The following is a 14,003-nucleotide window of genomic DNA, read 5'->3' as shown; positions in this document are numbered from 1 at the left end:
TTATTTATTTTCTTAGTGGCATAAATCTGTCCATTTTAATTTCTAAATGGAAATGATTGACTCTACTGAAATCAACATTTAACAAATATTTTTTAAAGAAGAAGATTCTAGGCGCTATAGATTTATCTATAAATTTATTTTTTGCTTAGCCTCAGTTTTACCAATTTGCTTTTGTTTTTATCATTTATTCTGGTTGGGAGAATAGAATTAATATATATTTGGCAAACTATGAAAATATATTAAAAAAGCACTGACAACAGTTTGCTTTAAATATTAGGAGATAAGAATAAGAAACATAAGAAGACTTCACAAGTTTTAATAATGTTCAAAAATTGGATTTCCTGCTCATTTCCAGCTCCATATATTTTAAAAAACAAGTTTGTAGCCAAATTGTGATTCTGAGTCAAGCAAATACTGCAGCAGAAAGGTCATTTTGCAGAAATAATAGTATTTTAACTTTCTCCTCTCTGGGTGAGTTAATGCCATGATGCAGATGCCTTCCCTATTTAGATAGAGAAGATAAAGGAAATTGTGTTGTAATTTTAATATTTCCTTTGTCACTTTGAATAAAATCCATTAATGCCAGGGCTTTTACAGAGCTGTCCGATATGAACAGAGAATACAGCCAGGTTATTAACCAAATGTAATTACCTGGAGATAACAGATCTGTTGAGTCTCTATTTGACGCTTATTTAACTTCAAAAAGGCTATCAATTAGGACACCACATTTAAAGCAAGTGGGAAAATTATGCATGGACACTTTCAACAAAAAAGATGACACATTAATAAAACAGTGCATATCATTTTTAGAATACCAAATTCCTACTTTAGTATTGTATAAAAAGGAAAGAACTTAATACACTTTTTTGGTCCCCTGGTGTCAAAAGGCATGAGGTGACTGATATGCCCAAACCTCAAATGCCATGTAGTACACATATCTAGAAACAAGTGTCCCTGATCCTGGCAATCTGTCCAAACAATTCAGATGGTGCCTGTCAATACAACTCTGTGTGCCTGTGTGTGTATGTCCCACATGTTCCTAGCAATGAAATGAGCTAATTAGAACATTGGAAGATAATATTGTTAACTGCTTTTATAAGTTGAATACTTAATTTTGCACTGAGACAGAGTCTCACTCTGTCGCCCAGGCTGGAGTGCTGTGGCATGATCTTGGCTCACTGCAACCGCCGCCTCCCAAGTTCAAGCAATTCTCTGCCTCAGCCTCCTGAGTAGCTGGGATTACAGGCACCCGCCACCACGCTGGCTAATTTTTGTATTTTTAGTAGAGATGAGGTTTCACCATCTTGGCCAGGCTGGTCTTGAACTCCTGACCTTGTGATCCACCTGCCTCGGCCTCCCAAAGTGCTGGGATTACAGGCATGAGCCACCGCACCCGGCCAGTTTTGCATTCTTCAATCCAGAGGGGTTTGTATCCAAATACATAATTCATACTTGGATTATTGGTGGGAGAGGGAATTCCCATTGGAGGGGTAGCAGTGATAGTGGAAAAACGTTGACTTTGACAGAAAGAAGTCTGAACTCAAACCCCAGGATGTATAAAATGACTTTTTTTTAGATGAGTTTTGAGGGCGTCTTGTGTGAGGCACCCCTCTGAACACATAATAGATTTTATCTCATGAGGTTAGACAATCATTTGATCTTTCTAAGCCTGTGTTTCCCCAGGTATAAATTTATGTATGACAGTATAATTAAGGGGAAAATTATCATGCATCCTACTTGACATGGTTCCTCCTCTTTAAACGTTTTTTCCTTTCATGAAATAAGAGATTTAATCTGTTCAGTCTCATGCGATGCACTAACTGAACCAAATTTCAAATTTAAATGAGACACTATGCTTTTAGAGATCAGTGGATGATCATGATTTCTCATGCACTTGTGCCATCTCTTCCATTTATTATCTCTTTCTTATGGGCCAGGCATTGTAACTAGTATTGGATAAACTGTGATGGACAAAACAATGTGGTTCTTGTTCCCATGCATCTTGGAGTCTCTTTGTCTCTTTCTCCCATCCAGCCAGATTAGTAAATTGACTCCTGAACTGTTCCTTTGGGAGAGACCTCACCAGTCATCTTTCTTCTCTCCAACACATTTAATAGAAGAAGCTGAAGGCCACTACCTTATCATGTGTTCTTTTTACTATACATGGGGCCAGATCATGAAAAACAAACCTCAGAATCCTTACCTTTGGTGTGGTTTTGTTTTGACAAACATAAAGGAATACTTTAATATATGTTTTATGCTTGAAATTGGCACACTTTTCTCAAGCAATAACATTAAATGGACAATGATTTCTAAGCATTTGTTTGTGAGAAGTTTCATTTCAAAATCATGTTATGTTATAGTTATTTCTTTTTGAAATCTAATTTCAGATTGGTATATTATTTTCATTTTCTTTCCAGGAAAGATAATAGGGACTCAGTTGCATTTTTGCAGCCTAACAGCTTTATATCTGAACAAAAAGGAAAAAAGGAAAAAAGGAAAGTGGTTTCTGGTAATATCTAGAAAATTACTCCATAATCCTGTGCAGAAGTGTTTTCAAATCAGAAAGGAAAACTGATAATGAACACTATAACATTTCACAACCAGGTAAGGCAGAGCTGTAAACCCACCTATTTTCACAGGAAGTATCTCTCCTTCTTTTCCCAAAATCCTCTGGAGAGATGCCCAGCACAAACATAGAAGCAGAATAGCCTATGATGTCCACCATCTGCTTCCAATTTCCTATCCACCCAACCACATGACTTACAATTTCCTTGAGGCCACACTAAAACTATCTCTTGTCCTACTATCACACCCTGTGCAGCGTTATCCTCAGGAGTTTGTTAATGGTCCCCATCTTTTTGTTTATTCAAAACTTTTTTTTTTTTGAGATGGAGTCTCTTTCTGTCGCCCAGGCTGCAGTGCAGTGGCGAGATGTTGGCTCACTGCAACCTCCACCTTGCCTCCCGGGTCCTGATTCAAGCAATTCTCCTGTCTCAGCCTCCAGAGTAGCTGGGATTACAGGCACGTGCCACCACGCCAAGCTAATTTTTGTATTTTTAGTAGAGATGGGGTTTCACCATGTTGGCCAGGCTAGTCTTGAACTCCTGATCTCATGATCTGCCTGCCTCGGCCTCCCAAAGTGCTGGGATTACAGGCGTGAGCCACCACGCCTGGCATATTCAAAACTTCTTGACTCAAGTGCAGACTCAAGCTCACCTTCTCACATAAATTCTTTCTGAACTTGTTCGTTGCATGTTATATCATTCTGTCTCTAAATTCCTGTAACACACATTCCATATATTTGACATGCAATTGTCTGTTGTTCTGTGGTGTCTCTTGTAGTTTTGTCTTGTGTCTGCTGTGTTGTTATTGTATACATCGGTATATCATCTCCCATATACTATAAAGAAAAATCCTTGAATTCTTCAAATAAGTGCTTAGAATATAGTGTGGTATTATTTATCGTAATTTTGAACTAGTCATCCCAGGCAACATATTTCCAAGTCTTTTGATAAAATGTCCTCATTATTTGTGTTTTGAATATTAGAGTCAGAGACAAGCTCACATAGGCAATATTGGGACAAAATTGATGCATACTTTTTCACTGTACATTAACATAAGTCCATAAATGTTAATGTTAATTGAAAGGAGACAGTGGGCCAAATTATTCCTCATTTTTAAGATGAGCCATCTGAAGCTTAACATATCACTTCTCCATGTCATAAAAGCAAAGAGGAAGTCAGGACTTAAACCCAGGTCAGATTTATTTCAAACTATTTGCCTCTCTTTGAAAATAGTTATTTAGCGAATAAATGTGTTGATTAGTAAAACATATGGCATAAAGTTTCCAGCGAACACTTCAATCCACTAAGCCATTTGCCTCAAAATTATTACACTGCATGACATGAAAAAACATCTGACATAGCATCTAAAATACAAGATAATTTTTACAATATTGGTTTTACTTACTGAATAGTGATATAGAAAACTATTATTAACTCAGTTTTGTAGATGAGCAAACCAAGTAAGCAAACCTTCGAAGAAGGTGCCTACTTTGACTTCTCAGCCCGAGGTTTTTCCATGATGCTACTCACTGTTTCAAAAAATTTATGTGGTTCCTCTGTCTCAAATGTCTTTCTCCAATAGTGATCACCTAATTATTGCCTCTTGCTATTGTTTTAATTAGTCTACTCCAAAATTCAGGTACTTCCAATGTGATAATATTAAGAGGTGAACCTTTTAGGCAGTGATTAAGCTATGAGGGCTTTTCCGTCATGAATGGCATCAGGTGCCCTTATAAAAAGTACCTGACGAGAGATTTTGATCCTTTCATCCTTCCACCTTCTCCCACGTGAGGAAACAAGGCTCTTTGCCTCTGGAGGATGAGGTCTCATCTTGGAAACAGAGAGACCAGATCCTCACTAGCCAGTGCCTTGATCTTGGATTTCCCAGCTTCTGGAACTGTGAGACATAAATTTCTGTATTTTATAAATTATGCAGTCTGTTCTGTTATGGTGGCACAAACTGGCTGTGACACATCCTCATTCCGAAAAAGACCAATCAGCTATCACTTTTATTATTAGTTTTTCCTGAACATTTTCTCTGCAAGGAACAGTTTCATTTATTTTTGTATTTCCAGCATGTAGTAATTTCTTAATGAACTCTTTAGCTTAAAACTTATTTTGAAATTTCAGTGCATTTATTTAAAGTTCACATTCCTTTTTTCTAATTGTTAGTTATTTATTTTTGTGGAAAAATCTTTCTTAATCACAACTTCTGAATTTGGGTTAAGGCTCTTATTTCCTTTTAAACATTATTAACATTTTTTTCAGGAATATTTTTCCTTAGGGGGAAAAAAAAGACAGCAGAAATTGGCATCACACCAAGTAGGCTGACATAGCAAGAATATACCTGGTAAACTCAAATCATTTTCTTTTATATGTGTAGGTTTTCTTCTGTGGACGGCCATAATAGGTCACGTGGTAGCTAGGGACCAAATACTTATGCTAATTAGATATTACTTCCTTAGTGTCTTAAATCAACAATCAACAATGTTGATTCTATTGTAGATACAGAAGTCTTACATATCTTTCATATATATTTATTTATATATATATATGATCTAAGTAAGCCTTCTATTTTATGTATCTCTCTGTATGAATTCTTCCATCTGTAGAATTAAAAAATAAATCTACACAAATGAGTCAATGGTTTGGCTAAATACTCACAGGTAGTTGATTTTAAAATAGAAATACTGTTTTATAAATATGGAATTAAATTCAATAAGAGACCATGGATACTTTAAAATACATTTATATGGCCTAGTTTTAAAGTAAAAACCTTTAAGAACATTATTCATTGTAACCACATAAAACAATCAAATATTTTTACCAGCTCTTGACAGAGATATAAAAGCAGTTTTTGTCCTCAAAATAATCAATGGCAAAGGAAAGTGTTTTGAGTTAATATAATGTCCTAGCAATTATGCTAAATATTATGTATTTTATCCATTTCACTATCAAAATAATTTGATGTAGATGTGATATTCATATTATAGTGAAGCAGAGGCTAAAACTAACAACTTCCCCAAAGTCACACGTCTTGTAAGTAATATACCAAGTGTGAACTCTCAAATCTATGCTTACTGCATGTTCTAAATGTAGTAGAGATTATTGATACAATTAAGAGATTATTGGAATAATCTTTAGTGTTTTTATAATTATTTGGAGTTGACAAACACAAAGACTGTAATTCTATAAGGTTGATTTTTTGGAAATATGAACTTTCGAATGTTTCCATGTAATGCAAATATAACACCATCCCTCACATTTTAATTATTTGTCTGATGGAGGAAGAACAAATGAAGTTAAGGATGTCTTGATTAAGAATACTAGTAAGAGTGCTGAAAGTAGTACTGTGCAGCTTATAAAATAAGAAGCTAGGTGAAATCCCAGGCTCAACTTTACAAATAACTTAATCATAATACGTTTTAACATTTCTAAGCAGAAGTGAGTATAAAATAATGGCTTCAAAATATTAAGTTTTTCAAAGGTATAGGGTTTTTTGTTGTTGTTATTGATGTTTTTGTGTTTTACTGGTATCTGTATGTGTGTTTGTGTGTTGATAACATTAAGAAGGACGTCACATTAGCATAGAAATAGCAAGTTACTCTCTGCCATAGGGAAGAGGAGAGAGGATTTGTGTCTGGCCAGTGTGAAAGAATGTTGGTATATATTTTACTATCATACTACTGAAGAAAATAATATCAGCTGGTCAGATTTGAAATAAGCAAGCCAATCACTGGTTTATGTTCTTTAAAAATGTTAATGCTTTAAATATTAAATTTATTTATAGTTTCTATAAATAATAATTAAAAATTTCTCTGTTGGGAAAAAAATACATTGATTTCCAGAATATTTCCTGTAAGAAAACATATAAATTGAATTTAAACTGAATACGATTTAATATTTTTTGCTAAGTTCTATTTAAAAACATCTTATTTTATGCAACGTCCTTTGTTAAAACCTTACCTTTAAACAAATAACATATAAAAATGAGATGAAATGTGAAATTTCAAAAATAAAAATAAATGTGATATAAATACAAAACACCAAGAAATGATAATGCAAAGGATAATGTCATTTACTAAAAATTATTAATCCTAAACATGAAGTCTCTGCTGTTTATATTGTAATACTTAAAATTTCAAGCCATCAAATTATGCAATCTTAGTTTTGAAAGACTATATGAATTTTGTATGTGTAAATGTTGAATGTAAATTTTGTAGGTTTCAAAGTACTATAAAAAGCAAAATCATAGGTAAGAACCTGAGCCTAATTTTTTAACTTGAGTATCAGATCTATGACAGGAGATTTGCAATAATTAAATAATACCCTGAATCAAAAGGGGATTTCCTTATTTCAGCAGTGGCAATGTCACAGAGGCAACTGTTTTGTATACAAAATTGAGCATCAGACTTCCCACTATTCTCTTTCAAATATGGTGAAGTCTTCATATTGGAGCTCAGAATTATAGGTGACAAAGTGGACAGAAAAGGGTCTGTGGAGTATGGTAGACATGGACTTGAAAGACAAGACCACAATGTTCCAATCATGTGAAACTGAACAAATTCCAGAATACCTAAGAACCTTGATTTGCTCATCTACATAATAGTGATAATAACACCACCCCATGAAACCCACTGAGCGCAGTGGACAGCATATGAAAGCAGTTAATTAAGATTGGCTATTTTTAAACATCTGCTACCAAGTGGCATTGTTACATGTTGAGCCATTTTGCTGTAGGCGCACCTCCTATCTATGGCAGGTATCAAATGCATACCAAAGACTAACTTGGTCACCAGGCTTAATTCTTAGCATGAAACTCATTTTTTAAGCCTTGCTACATAGATACTTTTTCTAGGAGAATTTTATAAGTATATAGTGAGCTTTATGTTCATATTTGGCAGTACACATGGACATAACTTCCAAAATCAGCTATGGGTTGGCTGAGCTCAGCATCCTGCTATCCCATAGGAAGGTAGAGGAATGAAAGCCACTTTTACTTATTGGTTCAATGTTATACATATATGCAACCAAACACATTCAACTGTATTCCTCTTTTAAAGCAAAATATGAACAGGTTTAAAATCATTCAAATCTTGTATAAACATGATATGCCATAGGAAATTGTATAGGATATCTGCATTTCCAAACTGATAAAAAGGCTATAATAATTTAAAAATAAAAGAACCATGGTACCCTATATAATGTAGGCTAGAAAATGATAAAATCATAACGATAAAGTTAATGATTGAAACAATAACATAAATCATTAAACATACAGATAGAAAAACTCTCAATAATTTTGATTATAACTTTATCTAGATGCCTAGGTTATCTAAAATGAGGAAAATATTTGCATAGAAGAGCAACATTACTTGACACTCATAATCTACAAGTAGTTAAGCTGAGAGGCTAGCAATGCCATAGAACAGAGAATAACAGAGCCAGGTGACAATCAGAAAATGCAGTCTAAGTTTTTCTATTCCACTTTCAAACTTTGAAGGGTCAGTCGTATAGCTGAAGGTATCATCTAAAGTAAGAAAAATAAAAATGATTATTAACTAGTATAAGAAGCCAACAATATTAGTAATTAGGTAGACAGAAATATCATGCTTTTCTTTATGGATATCATAAATCAAGTTAATGTAATTTTATTGTAGCTTTAGCATATATGTGCTCACAGAAAAAACAAATCTATTATTCCCAGGTAGAGAGTATTCTCAGATGGAATCTTGAACAAATAACCCTAAGGATATTGCTAAATACATTAATTCATAGTAATATATTTTGTAGATTAATATGCCTAACTTTGGATTTTAGCTCTTTCTGTAATAATATGTCAGATCAAAACATAATCTTCTTGCATATACAAACTAATTACTTGAACTTTCAAATACATCATAAAGACAGGAGCAAAGTTACTAGTTGGAAGTGGGGCCTGGGGCCCTCCAGCAAATTTATGGTAGATTAAAATGGAGCCACTTTGCTAGAAGGAATGCAAACACAATTACTAGGCTACACATTTGGCATCTCTATTTTAGATGTCAAATGATGTAACAGTTTGATTTCACCTAAGCCTTCACTGACATTGTGCAGTCTTTTTGCTATCACTCTTACATGCTAATACTACAATCTGAAAGTCCAAGAAGAAAAAGGAAATCGGGGATTTAGGAAGGATACAGATGTGGGACTCAAAGATCTTCAAGAATGAAAAAGAAATGGGATTGGGATATAATTTGTTACAGCCAGTTTTTTTGTTTGTTTTGTTTCTCTAGGATAGAAATCAATAAAAAACAATGAAAAGAAAAAATAATATAATTCAATAATGCCAATATTTTGCCCATTTTTATCTATGGGCAAACAGTAAATGTTTTCACTTTCAATGGAAGAAACATTTATTCAGATGTGACAAGGATTTTAAAATAACTAAGTAAATAGCATCTTTTGAAACACAGTATTTAAGTCCTTCTGATAAGACTATATAATTTAGGAAAGGAAAATAAAACTAAGAAAGGCTTGAGTAGTAACTAACATGATTGATTCTGGAAGGCAAAGTAAGTGAGTTTATAAAACTTATGAATAGTATATTGTGTTCTAATGGGATGTCCACAAACTATTCCTGTCCTTGTTTTGCTACTGGAGATTTGGATTCTTTACTTTTTATAGTTCTCTCTCTTCCCCTCCCCTGCTTTCCTCCCTTTTCTGAAAAATAATTTCTGCATGCTCAGTCATGACACAATATAATTTCCTTGCAGATGGGAGCTTGTCTTCTAAAGAAATTAAACACATTGAGCAGACTTTCAACCATAATAATAACAAAAAAACTATCAGAAGTCTAACTGCAATAATATACCTAAGAAAACAGACAAAGCATATATTTCTAGTTCTTTTCCAGCTTAGCATATAAGTATTGGGAATAGTTTCTTGCTTCATGATTCTAAATATAAGCACCAATTCCCCTTACAGAAGAAGAAACATATTAAGAAAAAAATTAAACCTCACTTTAAAATAATTTAGTGGTGGACATCTTACTACTCCTGCAATGAATGTTTTACCTCCGTTGAAGTATGTAAATGCTTTCAGGGATTTGAAAATAATTATTTCAGTAAAAGAATGTAGAGCTCCTGAACTCGCATAATTTCCCACAAGAAAAATTAAATCAGAATTATGTAAGTATATCGCTGCAAATCCAGCTGGCCCTAAGGCAATGGCTGGGAAGAGGGAGCATGCAGCATGCCGCAAAAGCTCATCTCAAGCTCTGCCTGTCCTCTGCAGTCGAACTTAAGTGATCATTTGGAGTAATACCACAAGGACATGAAGCATCCATGGTGTTGAAAAGGCATAAAAATAAAGAGCAGTAGAATATTGCGGCAAGAATCCAAGCAGAGTAAGAAAAGGAGGGGGAAGAAATACACTATATTAAAAGCAAGACAGATTGGAAAGTATCTAACAAATTTAAGCTTGGTCTTTGGTGAAGCTAAGTGATTTATAGAGGAAATTAAAATTCGTACTGAGTAGTAGTGACACTAGGATGCTAGACTAAATGTGTAGTCTATACTTATCAAATTATTCATATGTTTGGAAATTTCTCTTTTCAAAGCAAAGATCCATGGGGAGGGTTTTTTGAAGCCATTTGGATTTCCTAGTCAAACTATGGTTCTCAGCCATGAGATTCTTTATGTTATTACAATTAATACTAACCATCAAATAGACTCAAGTCCCCTCATTTACTTCTTTTTTTTCCTTTCTTTCTTTTTTGAGACAGAGTCTCGCTCTGTAACCCAGGCTAGAGTGCAGTGGCACGATCTCGGCTCACTGCAACCTCCACCTCCTGCACTCAAGTGATTCGCCTGCCTCAGCCTCCTGAGAAGCTGGGACTACAGGTGGCACCACCATGTCTGGCTGATTTTTGTATTTTTAGTAGAGATGGGATTTCACCATGTTGGCCCAGTGTTGAACTCCTTAACTCAAGTGATCCGCCCACCATGGCCTTCCAAAGTGCTGGGATTAAAGGTGTGAGTCACCGGGCCCGGCCTTTGACTCCCCTCATTTTCTGCACTGTATCTGTACATTTCCTGTTGAGGACTCAAAACTATGTAATTTTATTTATATTTTCATTTAATTTTTGCTTCACTACCCTCCCCAGTAGACACAATCACACGCAAATTTCAGTGGCCATTTCTGTCATGCCTACTGTGTCTTCAGAAATTGCACCATGTTTGAAACAGAAAAAGGAACCATACATTTGTTTATTTAATGAATGCCAAATGATAGACCTAGGTCTAACATGAAGCAGAGGAAATTATCTTTTCTTGAGAGAGTATTGGTAATTGGTAATATCTGCCATGACTTGTTAGCATGTCCAACCTTCAATTCAGTTTCCATTTTCTAAGAATTTATCTTACGTTAATGAGAAATGAGAACAGAATTATATAAATATGGTGGTTTATTACAATAATACTTATAATATTTTAAAATTTGAAAGGATAAAACTAAATGTTTAACAATAGGAAAGTAATTTTTTAAAATAGTATATTCATATCTTAACATATTATGAATCTATTAAATGGTGTTTTAAAATATTTGTAAAATATTAAAAATACATTTTTGGTGAAAAATGCTCAAATCTGCATAGACATCAAAATTGTGACTATATAACATACATCGGCATATATTTAGTATATAAGTATATACTATTTAGCGTATTTATGAGACCATGGGGTGGGTGTGGGTGTGTGTGTGTGTGTGTGTGTGTGTGTGTGTTCAAAACAAAGTTGTATAAGATACATTGTAGACATTATGAACTCTGGAGACAGACTACCGAAATGCCAATATTAGTTCTGTCACCTAGCAAGTTACCTAAATCTTTTTCTTCAGATTCCTCCTTTGTGAAATGTATAAAGTTGATGGTGAAATTAGATGAGTTAGTTTTTGCTTAGAAAAAATGTGTAACAGAGAGTATTATACAAGTCTTTGTTACGATCATTTAAATAAACACACAACATTATATGTACAAAAATAAACATGTATACACACATGCAATCACAAAAATATGCAAAATAGAGCAAAATATCAGTGAATAGTTTTTGTTTCAGAGATTATGGATAACTTTTGTGTTTTACTTTACGTGGTCTAAAATTTTGTCTGGAATAAGTAAATATTGCTTTTATAATCAGAAATAAAAACTTTTTTGCAAGATATTAAAAAACAGGTGGACTGAGATAACATATACACATATATAATACATATATACATAATGCTTAGAATAGTGCTCAGCATATAGTATTCATTTTATGAGTGTTTATTAAGTTAAAATAAATGACAATTGAGGAATTGGACATAGCAATGAGTAACTTGAGAATATGAAACCCAAGGAATTTGCAAGAAAAATAGTTAAAGACAAAAACTAGAATTGTAAGAGCAGGCAGTATTGGCCTAGCAATATTTGGGTTTGTAATTCTTTCAAAGACTTGAGTATATGCAATCGCCTACATTGAAGGGACCAATATAAAGAAAGAAAAAGTTGGAGAATGTATGAAGAGAGACAATAATTTTTATGACAAAGTTCAGATTCCAGATAAGCTGAAGAAAATAAGATCAAGAAAAAAATAGGATAAATTTGTTTTAAAGAGGAACTTTTATATAATTGTGGTATAAGGAAGGTAGGGCTGCATGCAGACAATAGAGATTTGATTTGTAAATGCAAAAAGCATGCCAAGTCAAGAAATTCTCTATTCTCTCTGCAGAATCAGACGTAAGGTGCATGAAGATGGCCACTTGGGAAGGGCGGTCCAGCAGAGAAGGCTGGTGGCTGCATGTAGCCACCTTGGTAATGGGCTAAATAGTGGCAAAGACCTCGTCTACCATTAGGTCCAAGTGCTGGTGTCAGTTGAAGTAGATACACTTTGGAAGTGAGCATTAGCAGGTATATAGGAGAAGAAAAGACAAAGGTAATATTGGAATTTTGCAGGGTGGATCATTCAGAAACACTCGATCACCCATTTTCAGACTTTCCTAATGTAATATAACCATTCTGTAGCTCAGTGAATAACTGCTTTCAGACTCCAAAATATCTCATCCCATGGTTAAATTAAAATACAACAAAGTTTGGAACTCTCTTAAATGATGAATGTGATTCTAATTTTTGATATTAATAATGGAGTATAACATTTTAATAACAAGCAAAACACCATCATATGCAGTTTATATTTAATCCCTGTATAGGTAAGTTTCTCCAATATATGACCAGTTAGTAAATAACTTATGAAATTAAGTAGAAACATCAATAGACCATCTAAAGTTTTAATATCCTAATTTGATAAAGTCCCTTAGTGTTCTAACCATTGTAAATTAGATTTGCAAATTAGTGCAAATAAAACCCATCAGACCCTAGCCCCTCGTTGAAAATATTTGTGGGCATCTTTTGGCTTGTGAAATTATGCCTGTAAACTTCATTACTGCTGAGTCAACATTTCTGATGTCTTTTAAAAAATTTAATATTTTTAATAAAAAACATACACACTCAACCTTAGATTTTGTAGAAAAACTCTAAATTTTTGATTCCATGACCAGAAATAATATTTGGCAATATAGCTTAAATAAATGAAGGCACTTATTTTTATGTACCAAGAGGTGATAGACTTTTAAAAATAAATTTAATAAATAAAGCTAACATTGCTAAAATGTGAGGAGCAGAGCTCAAGCAGATTTAATGCAATGAAGTATATCATGTAAGCAGAAGATTCAGCAGGGTAGGTGGCTTCCAATTCCGCACTTAATGTCTTAAAGAAGTTAAAGAAGCAACTCAGCAACTTCTTTTCTTTTCCTTTCTCCCTCCTTCCCCCCCTCCCTTCCTTCCTTCTTTACTTCCTTCCTTCCTTCTTCCCTTCCTTCCCCTTCTCTCTCCCTCCCATAAGCACATTTCATTCTTTGTTTCTGAGCCAGAAATTCTATAATACATAAACGAGTTACTGAATATTATAATACATATAGCTATTTTTATTTACCATGAAAAGATACAAATAAAGTATACTTTTGTAAAAGTTATAGTACAAATTATTGGCATTTATGTTCTTACATTATTTTCAATGAAAGGGGAAATTTAGATTTTGTATGGGTCACTGAGATGTTTCTATTATGTTTATAGTTAAAAACGCAAACTCTGTCAATTTTCTGCTTGTACACATGCAAATTTACCTAAATAACTTAGACCACTTTCTTTTTACTTAATATCAGCATTTTTCAAAATGGGCATTTCTGAAAGTGGAAGACACTTCTTAAATTTGAATACCTTGTCACTATTAATTTTTGCTATTTGAGTGTGTCAATTGCATATGTCATAAAATGATTAATCATCAAAATTTGATAACCATAAGTAAACATGAAGCATCAGCTGTGGTACTAGAAAATCATTCATGATTTAATCAATATTTTTGT

The 14,003-nt window shown here is 33.7% G+C and overlaps 1 protein-coding gene across 5 annotated transcripts in view; it reads right to left on the bottom strand.

Annotated features, from left to right (window-relative positions):
* Nucleotides 1-6,329: 6,329 nt before the first annotated feature.
* The window catches only part of CCDC102B (coiled-coil domain containing 102B), a 372,905-nt gene continuing 365,231 nt past the window's right edge, over nt 6,330-14,003 (bottom strand). For 3 of the 5 annotated variants that reach the window (XM_063653803.1, XM_054460437.2, XM_063653810.1), the window contains one exon: nt 7,866-8,097. In XM_063653803.1, coding sequence (XP_063509873.1) covers nt 8,097 — 1 coding nt within the window. In that variant the 3' untranslated portion in view covers nt 7,866-8,096. Of the gene's footprint in view, nt 8,098-14,003 lie in introns of all 5 variants that reach the window. The other 2 variants (XM_063653804.1, XM_054460438.2) reach the window with 1 other exon arrangement.

Source organism: Pongo pygmaeus, chromosome 17, assembly GCF_028885625.2.
Source record: "Pongo pygmaeus isolate AG05252 chromosome 17, NHGRI_mPonPyg2-v2.0_pri, whole genome shotgun sequence".
NCBI lineage: Eukaryota > Metazoa > Chordata > Mammalia > Primates > Hominidae > Pongo > Pongo pygmaeus.
This window is presented reverse-complemented; position numbering and strand designations above follow the sequence as displayed.